Genomic DNA, 15,191 nt, shown 5'->3' on the forward strand with positions numbered 1-15,191 from the left:
TACATTGTTAATATACCTATTAATATCTGGGGAAGGGATCTTTTATTTTCTTTAGGAGCAATGCTCACCATCTCGTCGGAAAACTTGTAGCCACTGCTCAGATTCCTCGAGCTCTCCCATTGAAATGGTTAACTGATGTCCCTAAATGCGTTGAGCAGTGGCCGCTTCCAAAAGTGAAGCTCGAGGCTTTAGAACAATTAGTAGAAGAACGGCTTCAATCTGGCCATCTCGAACCTTCCACGTCTCCTTGGAATTCTCCTGTTTTTGTCATTAAGAAAAAATCTGGTAAATGGAGAATGTTGACTGATTTAAGGGAAGTTGACAAATGTATAAAACCTATGGGGGCTTTGCAATTATGTTTCCCTTCTCCTGCTTTGATTCCACAGTATTGGTCTTTGATGGTTTCAGATTTAAAGGATTGCTTTTTTACTATTCCTTTGCAAATAAAAGTTAGAAATAAATTTGCTTTTACTATTCCAGTGTATAATCATGGGCAGTGTACAGGTAACCTTACTATATGGATGGGAAATTTTACTTTGAATATTAATGATCCTAAAGGGCCATTTCAGGTACATTTGCATATTAATAAATCTTACTCTGCTATAGCATGTGTAAAATTTCCTTATTCTTTACTGTATGGGCAATGGATTTGGAATGAAATTTTGGGAGTTATATCATGTTCTGATTGTAACTTGACTCAATGTATAAACCGTTCCTGGTGGGAAAATGTTGAAAACAAGTAATTACTCTTTGGTCACTGTGAAAGCACGGGCTGGACTCTGGTTGCCTGTTAATCTTACTCGGCCGTTAATCTTACTCGGCCTTGGTCGGGCTCTTTCGCTGTCGCTCCTCTTGTGAACGCTGTGCAAACTCTTCTCCATCGATCTCGAAGAATGCTTGGCATTGTCATCGCATCAATTCTCGCCGTGGCTTCAGTAACAGCAACAGCAACGGTAGCAGGTCTTGCTTTGCATCAGGGCATACAGACTGCTGATTTTGTCAGGGAGTGGCATAAGGATGCTCATTTATTGTGGCAACAGCAGCATGATTTGGACTCTCAATTGGCTACTGATGTATTGAATTTACAACATACTGTTTCCTGGTTAGGAGATCAAGTGACTGTGTTAGCTACAAAGAGTGTGTTAAAATGTGATTGGAACTCATCTCACCTATGTGTAACCCCTGTTCCTTTTAATATGAGTGAGGGTTGGGAAAAAATGAAAAGGTCTTTGGTGGGGCACCAAAATTTAACTGCTGAAATTATAGAACTGGAACAAACTATATTGTCAACTTTTAGTAAGACGCTGCCTGATATTCTTGGTTCTGATATACTGAAGAGTCTTCAAGAAGGATTAGATAACCTTAATCCTTTAGGGCATATATCTACATTGTTAACAACATCCTTTGTAAATACTTTGTTAATTGTTGCTTTATGTTTTATTGCTTTTATAGTCTACTGGCGCTAGCAAAAAGGGAAACAATTGAAAGAAGCAGCTTTGCCTTTTCAAGCGCTTATTCAGCACCTGCAAGAAAAGAAAGGGGGAGATGTAGGGAACAAGGTATAAGGAAGGTTGAGAAGTGCTTGCAAACAAGACTCTCAACCAGGGCTGAACCTTCTTGCAAACGAGATGTTCAGCTAAGAATCCTGTTTGTTCCCGTGGGAAAAGAACAATTCTTGCACACAAGGATGTTTCTCTGATTCCTCAAAAGGAACAGACCCAGGGACAAAACGGATTCTAAGTTGATAAGGAAGTTCCCCAAAACAAAGTCTTAGCTGCAGTAAATAAGTTAAGGTAAAGGTTATCTCGCCCTGCGCCTGCGCACTGTATAGTCGCTGAATTATGGTGTTTGGCAACTTGCCCTGTAGATTGTTGTGCAAAAGATATAAAGTAAAGCAACTGTAAGAAGCAAAGAGTTAAAGTAAAAAGATTCAAACCACTCTGCAGTGTTGGTGTTTCATTACGTCGCCAGCACCACTTGATGCAAAGAACTGACTCATTGGAAAAGACCCTGATGTTGGGAAAGACTGAAGGCAGGAGGAGAAGGGGGTGACAGAGGATGAGATGGTTGGATGACATCACCGACTCGATGGACATGAGTTTGAGCAAGCTCTGGGAGTTGGTGATGGACAGAGAGGCCTGATGTGCTGTAGACCATGGGGTCACAAAGAGTCGAGATGACTCAGTGACTGAAATGAACTGACTGATGTAGTTTTTCTTTTTAAGCAAGCTTCAAGTTCCTCTTCAAACATAACTAAGTAAATAAATATTTGTACCAAACCATGTCTTTAAAGTGGTGAATGGGAAGGATCGTGTCAAGAATGCCATTTTAAGGTAAAAGGAAAGTGATGAAAGATAGGGACCTGTGGCAAGGACATAAAGTGGGAGCTTGTGCACCCTTGTGAAAGGGTCTAATGTGGCATAATTTAACGGGAAACAGTGATGGCAGGCAAAGACAGTGAGCGCACAGTTCCCTGAGATAGTGTGAAAGAGCAGCCTCATCAGACGTGCCCTGCAGCCTTAACTCTTAGTTGCTACACAATCCACAGGGAGGGTGGATTCCGGGGGTGGGGCTGGGTGGTGGAGGGTGAAGAGAGGAGGCGGCAGGATGCATCCAGCCATTGTCCATACACAACATCTGGAAACTGAACCCTGGTAACCTGAGAACGACCCGACTTGCGCATACTTTGATCTCATCCATACGGCAGCTGGTTTCTGATACTTGTTCATCTCTGCAACAGAACCACAACTATCATCCATCATATCCTCTCCTGAGAAATTCAGCAAAACGTAGCTTGAGACATTACAAAAGGACCAGAGGGGAACAGTGACCCGATAGTCTTAGCTAGACCATAACAGACAGCTTTAGCTAGACTATGTGTTTCTGGACTGCGAATTTGCTTATGTGTGCTTGGTAAACAGTGGAACTATTAATATGTTAGTATAAGGTGAAGCCCTATTGTTTCATATCCAAGTTTTCTCAGCATGTTGCTGCTTTGTGTTGCTAAAGCACCAGCACCTGCAAACAAAGCACTCTGAGGAAGCTGAACTCGGCAGCTAAGGGCCAGCCAGGAACAGGGCCCGCCCCTTCTTCCCTCCCGTCGGCTCCTGAGGCCCCACGCTTTAGTTTAAGGCTTATGCACACTTGTCCCTGTTTTTGTGTATCTGCCCGTGTCAGCCTAACGCTAAAGCCTCATCTTTCCTCATAGCCCTTCCATCAGGCTACCTTTCCCTTTTATTTAAAAAAATTCCCCTAGTCTGACTGAGATATAATTATCATATAGTGTTATATTAGTTTCAGGTGTACAACATAATGATTCAGGTACATATTGTGAAATTACCACAATTAGTTTAATTAACACCTGTCAGTTAAATTTTTTTTCTTGTGATGCAAACTTTTAAGACCCACTCTCCTAGCAATTTTCAAATATACAGTACAGTATTAACTATAGTCACCATGCTATACATTATATGCCCAGAATTTGTTACCTTATAACCCAAAGTTTGTACCTTTGGACCACTTTCACTATTTTTAGAAATCTCTAGAACAGGATTTGTGGCCACACATTCTTTAATCTCCACTACCTAGCGCAGAACAAACACTTACAAGAACGGGTGTTGAAATATTTACCAGTCTCTCTGCCATTCTCCCCACCCTCCCACCTTTGTGCTTTTGCACCAGCTCTATCTGGAATGCTCTGGGCTGGTGGGGCATTTCCACAGCTCCTCCTTCGAATACCACCGCCTCTGCAAAGTCCTTCGGATTTGATCTCTGCCCCCAAGCTCTGTCTCTCTCCATCTCTGGGTTATGATCTCACCTTGTATCAACAACACGTCAGTTCCCTTGCCAGGAGCATCCCAGGTCGAGAAACGCAAGACTCTAGCCTGATTTTTATTTCCCCTACACAGGAGAAGGCGATGGCACCCCACTCCAGTACTCATGCCTGGAAAATCCCATGGACGGAGGAGCCTGGTAGGCTGCAGTCCATGGGGTCGCGAAGAGTCGGACACGACTGAGCGACTTCCCTTTCACTTTTCACTTTCACGCATTGGAGAAGGAAATGGCAACCCACTCCAGTGTTCTCGCCTGGAAAATCCCAGGGACGGGGGAGCCTGGTGGACTGCCGTCTATGGGGTCACACAGAGTCGGACACGACTAAAGTGACTTAGCAGTAGCACACTCAGGTCAATGCCCGGCTGATTAAGTGTATGTGGAAAAAAAGAACACGGAAAGTCGAGGGATCCAGCGTGCGTTCTTTGGTTCAACAACCCAACTTTCCACAAGGTCTTTTCAAAACGAGCTTCCATGGACAGTGCCAAGGACTTAAGAGCTGGCGGCGTCGGCCTGAACCCCGCAACTAGGTAGGTTCCAAGGAGGCTTGAATGAGGGCGTCACAGCGCGGACCTCCCTCTCCCAGACGCAGTCTTTGTAAGTTACTGCCAGCGAAGGGCACAAAAGGAGCGCAGGACCCAAAATGCCGGAGTGGGAGGGGAGATGTGGCGACTGCGACTGGCCGCCGGGGTTTCTTGAGCCCCACAGGCCGAGACCCGCCCTGTGGGACCGGGAAACCCACACCTTCATCCTCCCGGGCGCAGGGATACCGCACCTCACCGCGCTGGGCCGCAGAGGCGTGCAAGGAGAACTGACCCCCTGGGGCTGCCGTCGACTGCGAAACACAAAGGCCGGAAGTACGTCAGCGTCAGCCTGGCCTGGCGCCCTCTCTAGGACCCTGGAGGCCCCACAGCTCAGTGGTTCTCCAGACCCGAAGCTGGTGGGCGGAGGGATCTGACCCGGGGATACCCAGGGTGTGTGCCCCCAGGGACGGCAAAGTGGCTCGCAGGAACACATTCGAAAATCGAATCCACAATTTACCTGTGGAAGAGAAACTCCACTTAAATGTATCCCGGCTTGTTTCAGCTAAGGGCTTTGAGCACAGAGGATTAATATCCTAGCTCCCCCAAAGGACGAGGATAAACAGGCCTGCAGAAAGCGGATCAGGGCTCAGGGTCTTTCAGTGACTGAATGGGTCAGAACGCGGACCTGTGTGTGCCACACGGTTGGTGCACTTTCCGCTGCCAGGATCTGCCTCTTAACAGAAATGAATCCTATTAAAACAAAGCTTACTGCTTTCAACATGGTAGGAAACACAGAACAGTTTCAAAGCTGTCGATGGCTTGTGTGAGAACTCAGAGAAGACATACCCAATACGATGGCTCCTATAAACCACCCCCCGCCCCCCCGCAACACAAAACAACAAATGTTAGCGAGCATGTGGAGAAATTGGAACCCTTGTGCATGGCTGGTGTGCCTTTGTGCGATGGTGCAGCCCCTGCGGAAGACTGTATACACTAACAACAAAATATCTGAAAAAGAAAGAGATAAAACGATCACATTCACAATAGCATCAAAAACAATACAATATTAGCGATAGATTTATTGAGATGAAAGATCTGTACGCTGAAAACTATAAGACTGATGAAAGAAACTGAAGAAGTCACAAATAAATGGAAAGATATCCTGTGCTCATGAACTGGGAGAATTAACATTAAAATGTCCCTATTACACAAAAAGCATCTTTGAATCAATGCATTCCCTACCAAGATTCCAAGAGGCATTTTTCACAGAAATAGAAAAAATCCTACAGAGACACATAATCCAATGGAACAGAATCAAGAGCCCACAGATAAATCCATGCTGAGACAGTAAATTGATCTTCAACACGGTTGCCAGGAAGGGTCAATGGGAACAGGAGTCTCCCCAGTAAATGGTGCTGGGAAACTGAGTTTCCACCAGCAGAAGAATGAAACTGGACCCCTGTCTTTACACTCACAAAACTATCAATAACTCGAAATGGTTTAAAGACTTAAATATAGGACCCAAAACCATAAACCTAATAAAGAATACACAAGACAACACTGGTCTTGGCAATGATTTTTTGAGGATGATACCAAAAGCAGAAGCAACAAAAGCAAAAATAAACAAGTAGGACTGAATTAAATGAGAGAACTTCTGCTCAGGGGCAAACAGAGTCTACAAAATGAAAAGGCAACTTAGGGAATGGGAGAAAAGCATTTGTAAGAAACTCATACAACTTAAGAGCAAAAAACCTAGTAACCTGTTTACTGTATATTGGACAGAGGACCTGAATAGATATTTTCCTAAGGAAGACACACAAATCGCCAACAGGTACGTGAAGAGATGCTCAGCATCATGAATCGTCAGGAAAATGCAGATCAAAACCACAATGAGATATCGCCTCACATTTGTTATAATGGCTATTATATATACATATATTGAATATATTATAAATATATGTAATATATATTAATTATATATTATATATATTAGAAATATATTATATATGAAAGACAAGAGATAGCAAATGCTGGTGAGGATGCAGAGGAAAGGTAACCCTGGCGCACTGTTGGTGTGTTAGTCGTGTCCTACTCTTGGGGCCCCATGGACTGTAGCAGTCCAGGCTTCTCTGTCCATGGGATTTCCCAGGCAGGAATCCTGCGGTAGGTAGCCGTTTACTTCTCCAGGGATCTTCCCGATCCAGGGATTGAACCTGTGTTTCCTGAGTTGCAGGCAGACGCTTTACTGTTGGGGCCACCAGGGAAGCTGTAAATTGGCATGGTGACCATGTAGAGCAGTATGGAGGTGTTTTTAAAAAATTAAAACTACAATATGATCCAGTAATCCCACTTCTGGGTAGATATCCAGTCGAAATGAAATCAGGGTCTTGAAGAGACACCTGAGTTCCTGTTCGTTGCCGGATTATTTGCAACAGCCAAGATATGGAAGCAGCCTAAGTGTCCACTTAGGGATGAATGGATAAAAAAGATAAAAATGCATCTTCTTCTAAGACGTGGGATTATTCAGCCATGAGAAGGGACATCCTGCTATTTTTGACCATACAGATGGGCCTTGAGGATATTATGCTAAGTGAAGTAAGTCAGGCAGAAGTTTCCGGAGTCAACAGCCAGTCCTGGATTAAGCGAAGCTCTGCTGCTGTCCTCAGGTTCGTTCATCTTGAGTAAGGATTTCCTTCCTTTTTAAAGTTGAGTAATATTCCACTGGGTAGATCACATTTTGTTGATCTGTTCATCCTGTGATGGACCTTTGGGTTCTTTCCACCTCATCTTTAAGAGGGAAAGGACATGATCTTACTGTGTGGTCAGAGCACTGAGGATGGTCAGAAAGGAGGCAGACTTGGGAGGACTCTGAGTTCCCGACGGAGGTGCAGCAAGACAGGTACAGTCTGCGGGGAGGAAAGGGCTGGACTCCGCACAGTTTGATGACATCCTTTCATCCATTGGAATGAAAGGGAGGGGTGGGAGCCCAGGGTCTTAGTTTGGGAAGTTGGGAGGAGACACTCAGAGAAAGAGCAGAAGGAGGAGGAGAGAAGGATGGTGAAGGGAAGCGGTTTTGCTTTTCTTTGGGGATAGGGTGGAGCAGGGAAGATAATGCTGGAATTGGGAGCAGGGAAAATAATGCTGAAATTGAGACATCCAGGGTGCAATGTTTGAGGATAGGAGTGAAAATGGAGTAAGGTGACCCCATAATTATAAAAGGGACCAACAGATATGGTGGAAGAGAAATGTCCTCCTTTCTCCTCTCACCCAGAACTCTCTGCCAAGCCCTGCACGTTCTTAAAGCTGCTGGGAGAACCTCTCCCAGCCTCTTAGCTGGACATATAGTGCCCTCTCGTGGCCATTACATGCAGCTGCAACTGAGCCTGCACATCCTGAAAGCTGCAGTTGTGGCCCATTAGCCTAAGAAGGAACTCTGACCCTCATGATGGATTTTAAGATCCTGCACATAAGGACTGGGTACTCAAAGGTCCAGAGAAGCTAACTGCCCCCTCAACATGTGCCGTGAGCCTAGGAGGCAGTGTGGGACAGCAGAGGAGACCAATAATGGGAGGTTCACATCTAACTTAGAGGAGTCCTATGCTTTTGGTATAAATATTATTGTTTATTGGAAAGCATTCACATAGAGGGAGCCTCCTAAACACAAGGCAGCGAGGGTTCCTTTATCCCTGTGGTCCCTTGAGGGTGGCAAGGCCAACATCGTGATTCTATTATCTTTCTCCGCCAGGCCCCTTCCATAGCCCCGGCTCTTTCTGAGACCCCTGCCTCCCAATCACACCCATTTTCGAGGCCTGGGATTTAACACTGAGCAGGCCTGGCCTCTTATGAGTGTGGGAAATCTGAGCAGCACTCCCAGGAGCTCTGATTCCCTCCCCACCCCCGCCCTCCTCCACCAATTAGGAAAAGTGCTGTGTCCATCCTGATCTCTGGTATGTGAGTTTTGAGGTGCCCAGAGCTAGCTGCACGGCCTGGGGATGCGGAGCAGAGGAAAGAAGGGGAAGAAGGCGGCACAACAGAACGCAGGGAGGTGGGCTCCACTGAGCTTTGCTCATGAATCCTCAGCACTCTCCCCTGTCCTGTGAGGCACAACAAACCACCATCTTTTCCTGATGGGGAGGGGCCTCCCATGGCTTTGAGTAAACGGTGGCCTGGTTCTCAGAGCTCCGGGTCTCCGGCTGAGTCCTCTGCACAGATGGAGCCCAAGCAGCCTTTCCTCCTTCCTCTCCTCCCTCCGTTCTCCTGGGACACAGCATCCTCTGCCCCATTGCTCCAGCCACGCGGGTACCAACTTGCACTCAGAACTCAACCTCCTGATCTTGTCAGAGGGTTTGCAGGCTGGGTCAGGGCTGGTAAGGAGAGGATACTAAAAGGAAATAGCTTCGATATGTCTGATGATAAGCCATAAGGTCTGATTGGCTGGAACTGCAAGTTCTAGCCTTGTTCAGCCAGATGGAAAAGGGCATTAGCAGAGAAGGTATTTCAGCCCTATATCCAGTTGGTGTCTCCTGCCTAACTTGGAGCATGCCATCCCTTCACTCCAGCGGAGGAGCTAGCCCCAGAAGAGTCCTCCAGAGAGGGGTAAAGTGGTACTTAGGGACTGAGGAACTGCTGAGAAGGAGATAGCTTGTGGCAACGAGCCCCTCCTGGGGTGGGACATCCTCAAACTGCACTTGAAGACGGTCCCACGTGCTGGAGAATCCGTTGGTAGGGCTTTGCTGGGTGGGCAGGAGGTGGCTGTGGCAGGACCACGCTTGGCTCTCTGGACCCCTCCTTCCTCCCTGTAGTGCCCAGTCGCTGCCAATGGCCACGCCCTGCCCTTGGGTTGCTTCCCTTTGTCAGGATCTTGCCACCCTTATATCTTGGCTGTCTCATACCCAACTGGTATGAGACAATCTTTTGCCTCTTCTTGGTAAGCTGTCTTAGATTTCCCTTGAAATCTGAACCCCTCCAGCAGGTTTCTCTGGGTTTATCAGCAGCTCTGTGCCCTCTTCTTGTCCCCACACTTGGCCAGGACTCAAGTCTTCTGAGGTTTCCTCCCCCTTGTCCAGCCTGGCCCATTGGTCCTGCCATAGGTGGGGTGGGTCTCACATTCCAGTTGGCCTCAGCCCTGGGCTGTTCACGTGGACCCTGGGTCTCCTCCTTGATCTAAATATTTCTTCCTATCACATGTTATGCTTTGTTCCAGTCTCATAATGTGTTGCAATATCAATTGCTACATTTTTACCCTTTTGACTAGTTGGATTTTCTTTGTAGCCCTCCTATTGGTCAGACTGGCCTTTTTTTTTTTTTGCACGGGGGTGGGGGTGGGGGTGGGGGTGGGGTGTGTGGGGTAGGGGGTGTGTGTGGGGGTGTGTGGTATCACATAGACTAAAAAAGCTACTTCTTGGCATTGATTTTCAAATTGGATCAAATAATTAAGAAAAAAAAAAAAAGGAGAATGGTCCTTAATTTTAGGTTAGGTCAAGAAGGAGAGGTAAGCAAGTGGGCTCAGAATTCTGCAGGCAGGGAAGGATCTGTCTAAGGAGCTCAGCTTGGAGGACTGACTCAGTAGGAAGTGGGAGGCTGAGGCGGGGCTGTGAGGGAAGGTCCTGCCTGGGCAGGGGAGGCCTGGTAATAAGAACAGGTGAGTTCTGCTCTGTCTTTGGGTCTTAAACCTGTGGGTGGAGGTGGGTGACACAGTTAAAAAAAATAAAAGGAGGGAGGGAGTCCAAGAACAAGAGGGCCGATTCTGTGTCCTGGATGGAGTATGTGGTCCCAGGCCAACAAGGTGTGGGGAAGGTCCGGGAGCTGGAGTGAAGGGTGGTGTCTACCGGGAGTTGGACTGCTGGGGAAACAGGTACAGAAGAGGCATGGATTTGTATTAAAGAGACTGCAGAGTTCCACAGCCTTGTGACCACTGGTGACATCCGCAGTGGGCATGCGTGAACAGTGCCCCTGGGACCAGTGGTCCAGGCCACACTATGGTGGTGAGACACCCAGTAAACACTAAGAATTTCAGATGAATCCAGTGCTCGGAGAGGCAGGACTAATGACAAACTCCCACATTTCTAGAGCACTTTGCAGTTTAAAAATAATCATTCCATAAGGCAATGATACTGATTTGATTTTGCAGATTACATAATGGGTTATTTGCAAGGATGGTTGGCCGTGAGACGGCTCAGCGCTCCGCATTCAAGTCTTCCCTCTCAAATCCACCACCCGGAATCCACTGCCGTCCGTCCCCTGGGCCTGGCCCACGACGTTGACAGCGGCTCGTAGCGCCCACCTCTCTCATGGCACAGAAAGGGTGACTATTTGGCTTGCTGCCGTGGGTCCCACGGGACAGTGAGGGGCTGGGCCAGGCTTCTGTGCTCCACGTGGCAGGAGTAGGGGGCTTGGTCCTCAGAGGGGACCCCCACCACCACCCAGGACTGGTAAGTGCCATTGCCGCTGGGGAGCACGTCGCCCCCTGACTCAGCCTCCTTGGCATCGCCTGCCCGTGTCCAGTGCAGCCCGATGCTTCGTGGGTAGAAGTTGTAGGCCAGGCACTTGAGTGTCCTCTTGTGCCCCGGGGCCGCGTGCCCGGTGACCGACACAGAGGGAGACTCTGTGGAGAGACAGGGTGTGGGTGCCGAGGGCCCGGCGTCTCCCTGCCCACGGCTCCCCACCCCGGCATCAGGGGTGAGCAGGGCTTCTCCTCGAAGGCCAGGGCCCCCCGCCACCCTTCCCGAGACCCTTCCCCACTGCGCCAAGGGCCCTCTGTGGCCACGCTCTTCCCCGCCCAGCTTGCAGCATGTATGACTTCCAAGGTCAAGAAGTTGTGAACGGGCCAAACGTTTTTCTGTTCTCTCCCCCCAGACATGCAAAACGGGCTCTGTGCCCCCCACCCCTGGTCTCAGCCCTGCCTCTTAGTTCTGTCTCAGGCTCCATCCATCCACCCCATCATCCTTCTGACCCTTCCCTGCTCAGGGCCGCGACCCTCTTCCTCATTGCTTCTCCAGTCAGCCTCAGCTCATGCCAGCCGATCCTGGTACCCTGTTTCCATCCTTGCGGGGCAGGCATTGCACACACCTGCCTTCTCTCCACGGCCAAGCTGGGCGGTGGTGTCACCGGGAGAAGGGACTGCAGGGTCTGCCTGGGACAGTCTCCTGGGCACCCACCTGCGGTCGCCCTGGTCTTTCCCAGCAGAGCAAGGGAAGGCTGGGGCGAGGGAGGGCGGGGCGTAGGCAGCAGCGGGTACCTCGTCGGTCCAGGTGGGTCCTGCTGTAGGGCAGGTACCTCTGCAGCATGCCTGGGCACTCCTCTTCCAGGTAGGCCTTGGCCCGCTGCACGTAGACTGCCTCTGCTTCCCACTTCCGCTTGGTGTTCTGAGCTGCTGGGTCCAGAGGGACCCAGGCTGGGATTTCTTTGTCGAACTTGATGAAGTCCCGGCCATCGTAGGCGTACCCCCAGAATGCTCCACTGCTTTTGTTATTCCGGAGCTCACAGCCGAATGCTCCCTGAAAGGTGTGAGACCCTGCGCCCTCCCCCCCGCCCCGTGAAAGTCAGCCAGCCAACCAGGCATCAGTTATGCCTAAAGAGCTCTTCGTCTTGCACGATCTGCCACCAACAGCCTAGATAGCAGGGGCTTCCCTGGTAGCACAGCAGTAAAGAACTCGCCTGTCAATGCAGGAGACACAGGTTTGATCCCTGGGTTGGGAAGATTCCCTGGAGAAGGAAAGGGCAACCCCACTCCAATATTCTTGCCTGGGAAATCCCATGGACAGAGGAGCCTGGTGGGCTATGGTCCATGGGGGTCGCAAAGGGTCAGGCTGGACTTAGGGTCTAAACAACAACAATAAGACTAGGCAACCGAGCAATGTGTCCATGGTCGAGTAGCTCGTGACTGGGGGAGCCACCACCTGAACCCAGGACGCACCGCAGGCTGCCTCACTCTCCACCCCACGTCCCTGGGCAAGGGTGAGTCTGGCACACAAAGAGGGACCCGCCTTGGATGGATGGGGTGTGGAAGGGAGAGCTCAGAGGTGCCCGGATTTGTCCTGACTCGGCCCTGGGAGTGAGGGTGGGGAGCGCAGGCAGGCAGGTGAGTGTGGGATGCGGGAGAGGCAGCAGAAACTGTGTGTTTCCGCTCGTGCTCCCTGACCCTCCTTTGGGAGGGCCTGCTTCCATCCCGCTCACAGTTGCGGGGCTGCCTCTTGAGCGGAGCCCCTGCACCCCCGCAGCCCGTGGTCCACTCACCTTCTCTGTCCTTGTAGTAGTCCATGATGTCGCTCAGGGTCTCCATGAAGATGTCCTCCCTGGCCCTCTGAAGGGCACTCTCCTTCTCCCAGTCCTCCATTCCTTCCACCTGGCTCCACGGCGCCAGGGGCTCGGCCCTCCTGCCTTCGCTATCGTAGTGGAAGAAGGGCTGGTCATTGAGGTAGGCAATGGCCTGGAAGCTGGGGAAGCCCTCACGGGGTTTGGACAGCCCGGTGTAGAGGAAGCTCAGAGAGTAATTCCCTGTGAAAGACGAGGAGGACTTTGAGGACGAGTGTCCCTGCAGGTGAGTCTGGTGCGGGGCAGCAGGGCGCCAGGAAGGGAGGGCACCGGGCCTCCCCTCCTCAGCTCTGTCCACCCGCTGTCCGCCGCAGACCGCCGGAGCCTCCCCAAAGAGAAGGGGCAGCCTTATGTCCCGGGGATGACAGTTCAGAGCCCATTGTGGGCCTTCACTGCATCTTGTCTTCTTGACAAATAAGCAGATTGTATCTCTCAGCCTCCTTGTAGGTGTATTGGGACCAGGTGGTTGAGTTCTGTCAAAAGGAAGTGTGAGTGGGCGTGATATCTTTTGGTCCAAGGCCCCAGGGGCTGGTTTGCTCCATCTGTCTCTCCCCCTTTAGGCGATGGCTGTGGAGGCCACAGGATGAGACAGAAGAATCCCAAGATGTAAACGGGCTGGATCCCAGAGTCATCCTATGGAGGAGACTGCCTGATCTGTCTTCAGTTTTACATGAGGACGTGTCTGATCTGTATTCAACTTCACATGAGCAAGAAATAAATATCTCATGGATTAAGCCTCCCCGAACTTTGTTACTGGAGCATAGCCTAGTCTAACCTGACAAATACATGTAGTTAGAAAGTGTCAGAAGGAGAATTTGCTAGAAAACTCAGGGAATGACCTAGAGTAGCTTGGTACAGGGTAAGACCAGGATGGATCTCAGAATTCCCAGGGCTGTAACTCGCCTTTTGGTGTGAGGTGGAGACTGGGAGATGGGGGAGCATTCCCACAATCGATTCCATAATTGATTCATCCTTTATAACTTACACGGGTGTTAATCATGTTGGAGGTCATACGGCAGAATCCTAGTTCAACTATTATTTTTGCTAATTAGTTTCTAAATGTGATGACTGTTTAGCTCAATAGACCTCAAGTAAAACAGATTACCCTCCATAACGTGGGTGGGTCTCATCTAATCAGTTGAAGGACCCAAGGGGAAAGACTGAAATCCCCTAAAGTAGAAATTCTGCCTCAGGTTGCCTTCAGACTCAAGACAGCAGCATCAGCTCTTCTCTGGGTCTCCAGCCTACCGACTTGTCCTGCAGGTGTCTGACTTGCCAGCCCAGCCCCACAGCTGTGTGAGCCAGTTCCTTAAAATAAGTCTTTTTCTCCAGAGTCCTATTAGTTTTGTTTCTCTGGAGAACCCTGACTGATACAGAGTTTGGTGTAGAGGGTGATTAACATTCTAAAGGTGATTGATTGTTATAAAGTTAATATAAAACATATTTCTGGCAGCTCATACAAAGTAATGGATTTTAAATTTGCACGGTTTATGTGACGTTTATTAATCCTGAAATTCTGTATGCCAGGGCCAGACTCATTTCGCTGTCCTGGAATAGGCCCTTATTCCTCTCAAGTTCCAGCCAGCTTCTTTCCTAGTCACCCGCCTGCCTGGCCCAGAGGAGTAATATCTGAACCGTGGAGTGAGGGATGAATTTTCTTCTGGAACCATCTCTCCAGTTAATCTGCCTTCACATCTGCCCCTTGGGGTCGCGCTCTCTCCCTTGAGTCTCAGACAGGTCCATCCAGTGGTCAGAGCAAGGGAAGGGATGAGAAGTTCTGCTGGTGTGGCTCCTGCTCGGTTCGGGCTATGTGACCCTGGGCAGGTCACTCCACATCTCTGGGTCTTAGTTTTGTTTATCCTGTAAATTAAGAGTTTTAGATTCTGATTCCTTAAGGTCTTACTTTGCCTGAGTTCAGAGGCTCCCTGAGTGCTTTTGGAAGTGAGTTGAACTAGTGAGCAGCCTGGGACACCCGTTCCTATGTACCCTTGAGAATCCTGGCCACCTGGGGGCCCTTCTTGAGCCCATCTGTCCAGTTCATTGCCTCCCCTCCATTCTTCTCCAAACCCACCCCTTGCTTCCCCACTCACCAGCCTGGGTCTCCTCGGGGGCTGCAGGGCCCAGAAGTAGCAGCAGGGACAGCAGGACAGGCACCATCGTGCTCACCGTCCAGCTGGAAGGTTCTGGACTTCTCCCGGTCCTGGAGCAGGCAGCAGACAACATGGAGAATAGAGCCAGGTGTAGCTATGGGAATGGCTGGGCTTTGAGCCTGGTCAGGGGTGGGGCCAGGGAGGGGCGGGAATCCACAGGCCAATGAGAGGTGTCAGGGCTGCGAGTGAGAGAAGAGGGTGCACAGGCCTGGCTGGGAGGGTCTGTGCTCAGCGAGTGTGCAGACCATCTGAACACGAGAGCTGAGACGGCTGATCTGGGGACCAGGGCTTTGGGCACCCCAGTGTGGAAGAATGCCAGTGGGCTGGGTGTGTGTGTGGCAAGCGGCAGATGACTGGAGCGTGGGTCATCCTT

The 15,191-nt window shown here is 49.8% G+C and overlaps 1 protein-coding gene and 1 long non-coding RNA gene across 2 annotated transcripts; one reads left to right on the forward strand and one right to left on the reverse strand.

Moving 5' to 3' along the window:
• On the reverse strand, positions 10,400–14,922 carry AZGP1 (alpha-2-glycoprotein 1, zinc-binding). Its single transcript, XM_005697863.3, has 4 exons — positions 14,759–14,922; positions 12,591–12,851; positions 11,593–11,868; positions 10,400–10,959 (listed from the first exon to the last, which is right to left on the reverse strand). The coding sequence occupies exons 1-4, from the start codon at positions 14,889–14,891 to the stop codon at positions 10,664–10,666; spliced, it is 966 nt and encodes a 321-aa protein (XP_005697920.2). The 5' UTR covers positions 14,892–14,922; the 3' UTR covers positions 10,400–10,663.
• Positions 10,486–13,398, forward strand: LOC108633847. The gene is made up of 2 exons (XR_001917197.1): positions 10,486–10,786; positions 13,229–13,398. It is a non-coding gene; the product is annotated as an uncharacterized LOC108633847 (long non-coding RNA).

Source organism: Capra hircus, chromosome 25 (genome assembly GCF_001704415.2).
Source record: "Capra hircus breed San Clemente chromosome 25, ASM170441v1, whole genome shotgun sequence".
Taxonomy (NCBI): domain Eukaryota; kingdom Metazoa; phylum Chordata; class Mammalia; order Artiodactyla; family Bovidae; genus Capra; species Capra hircus.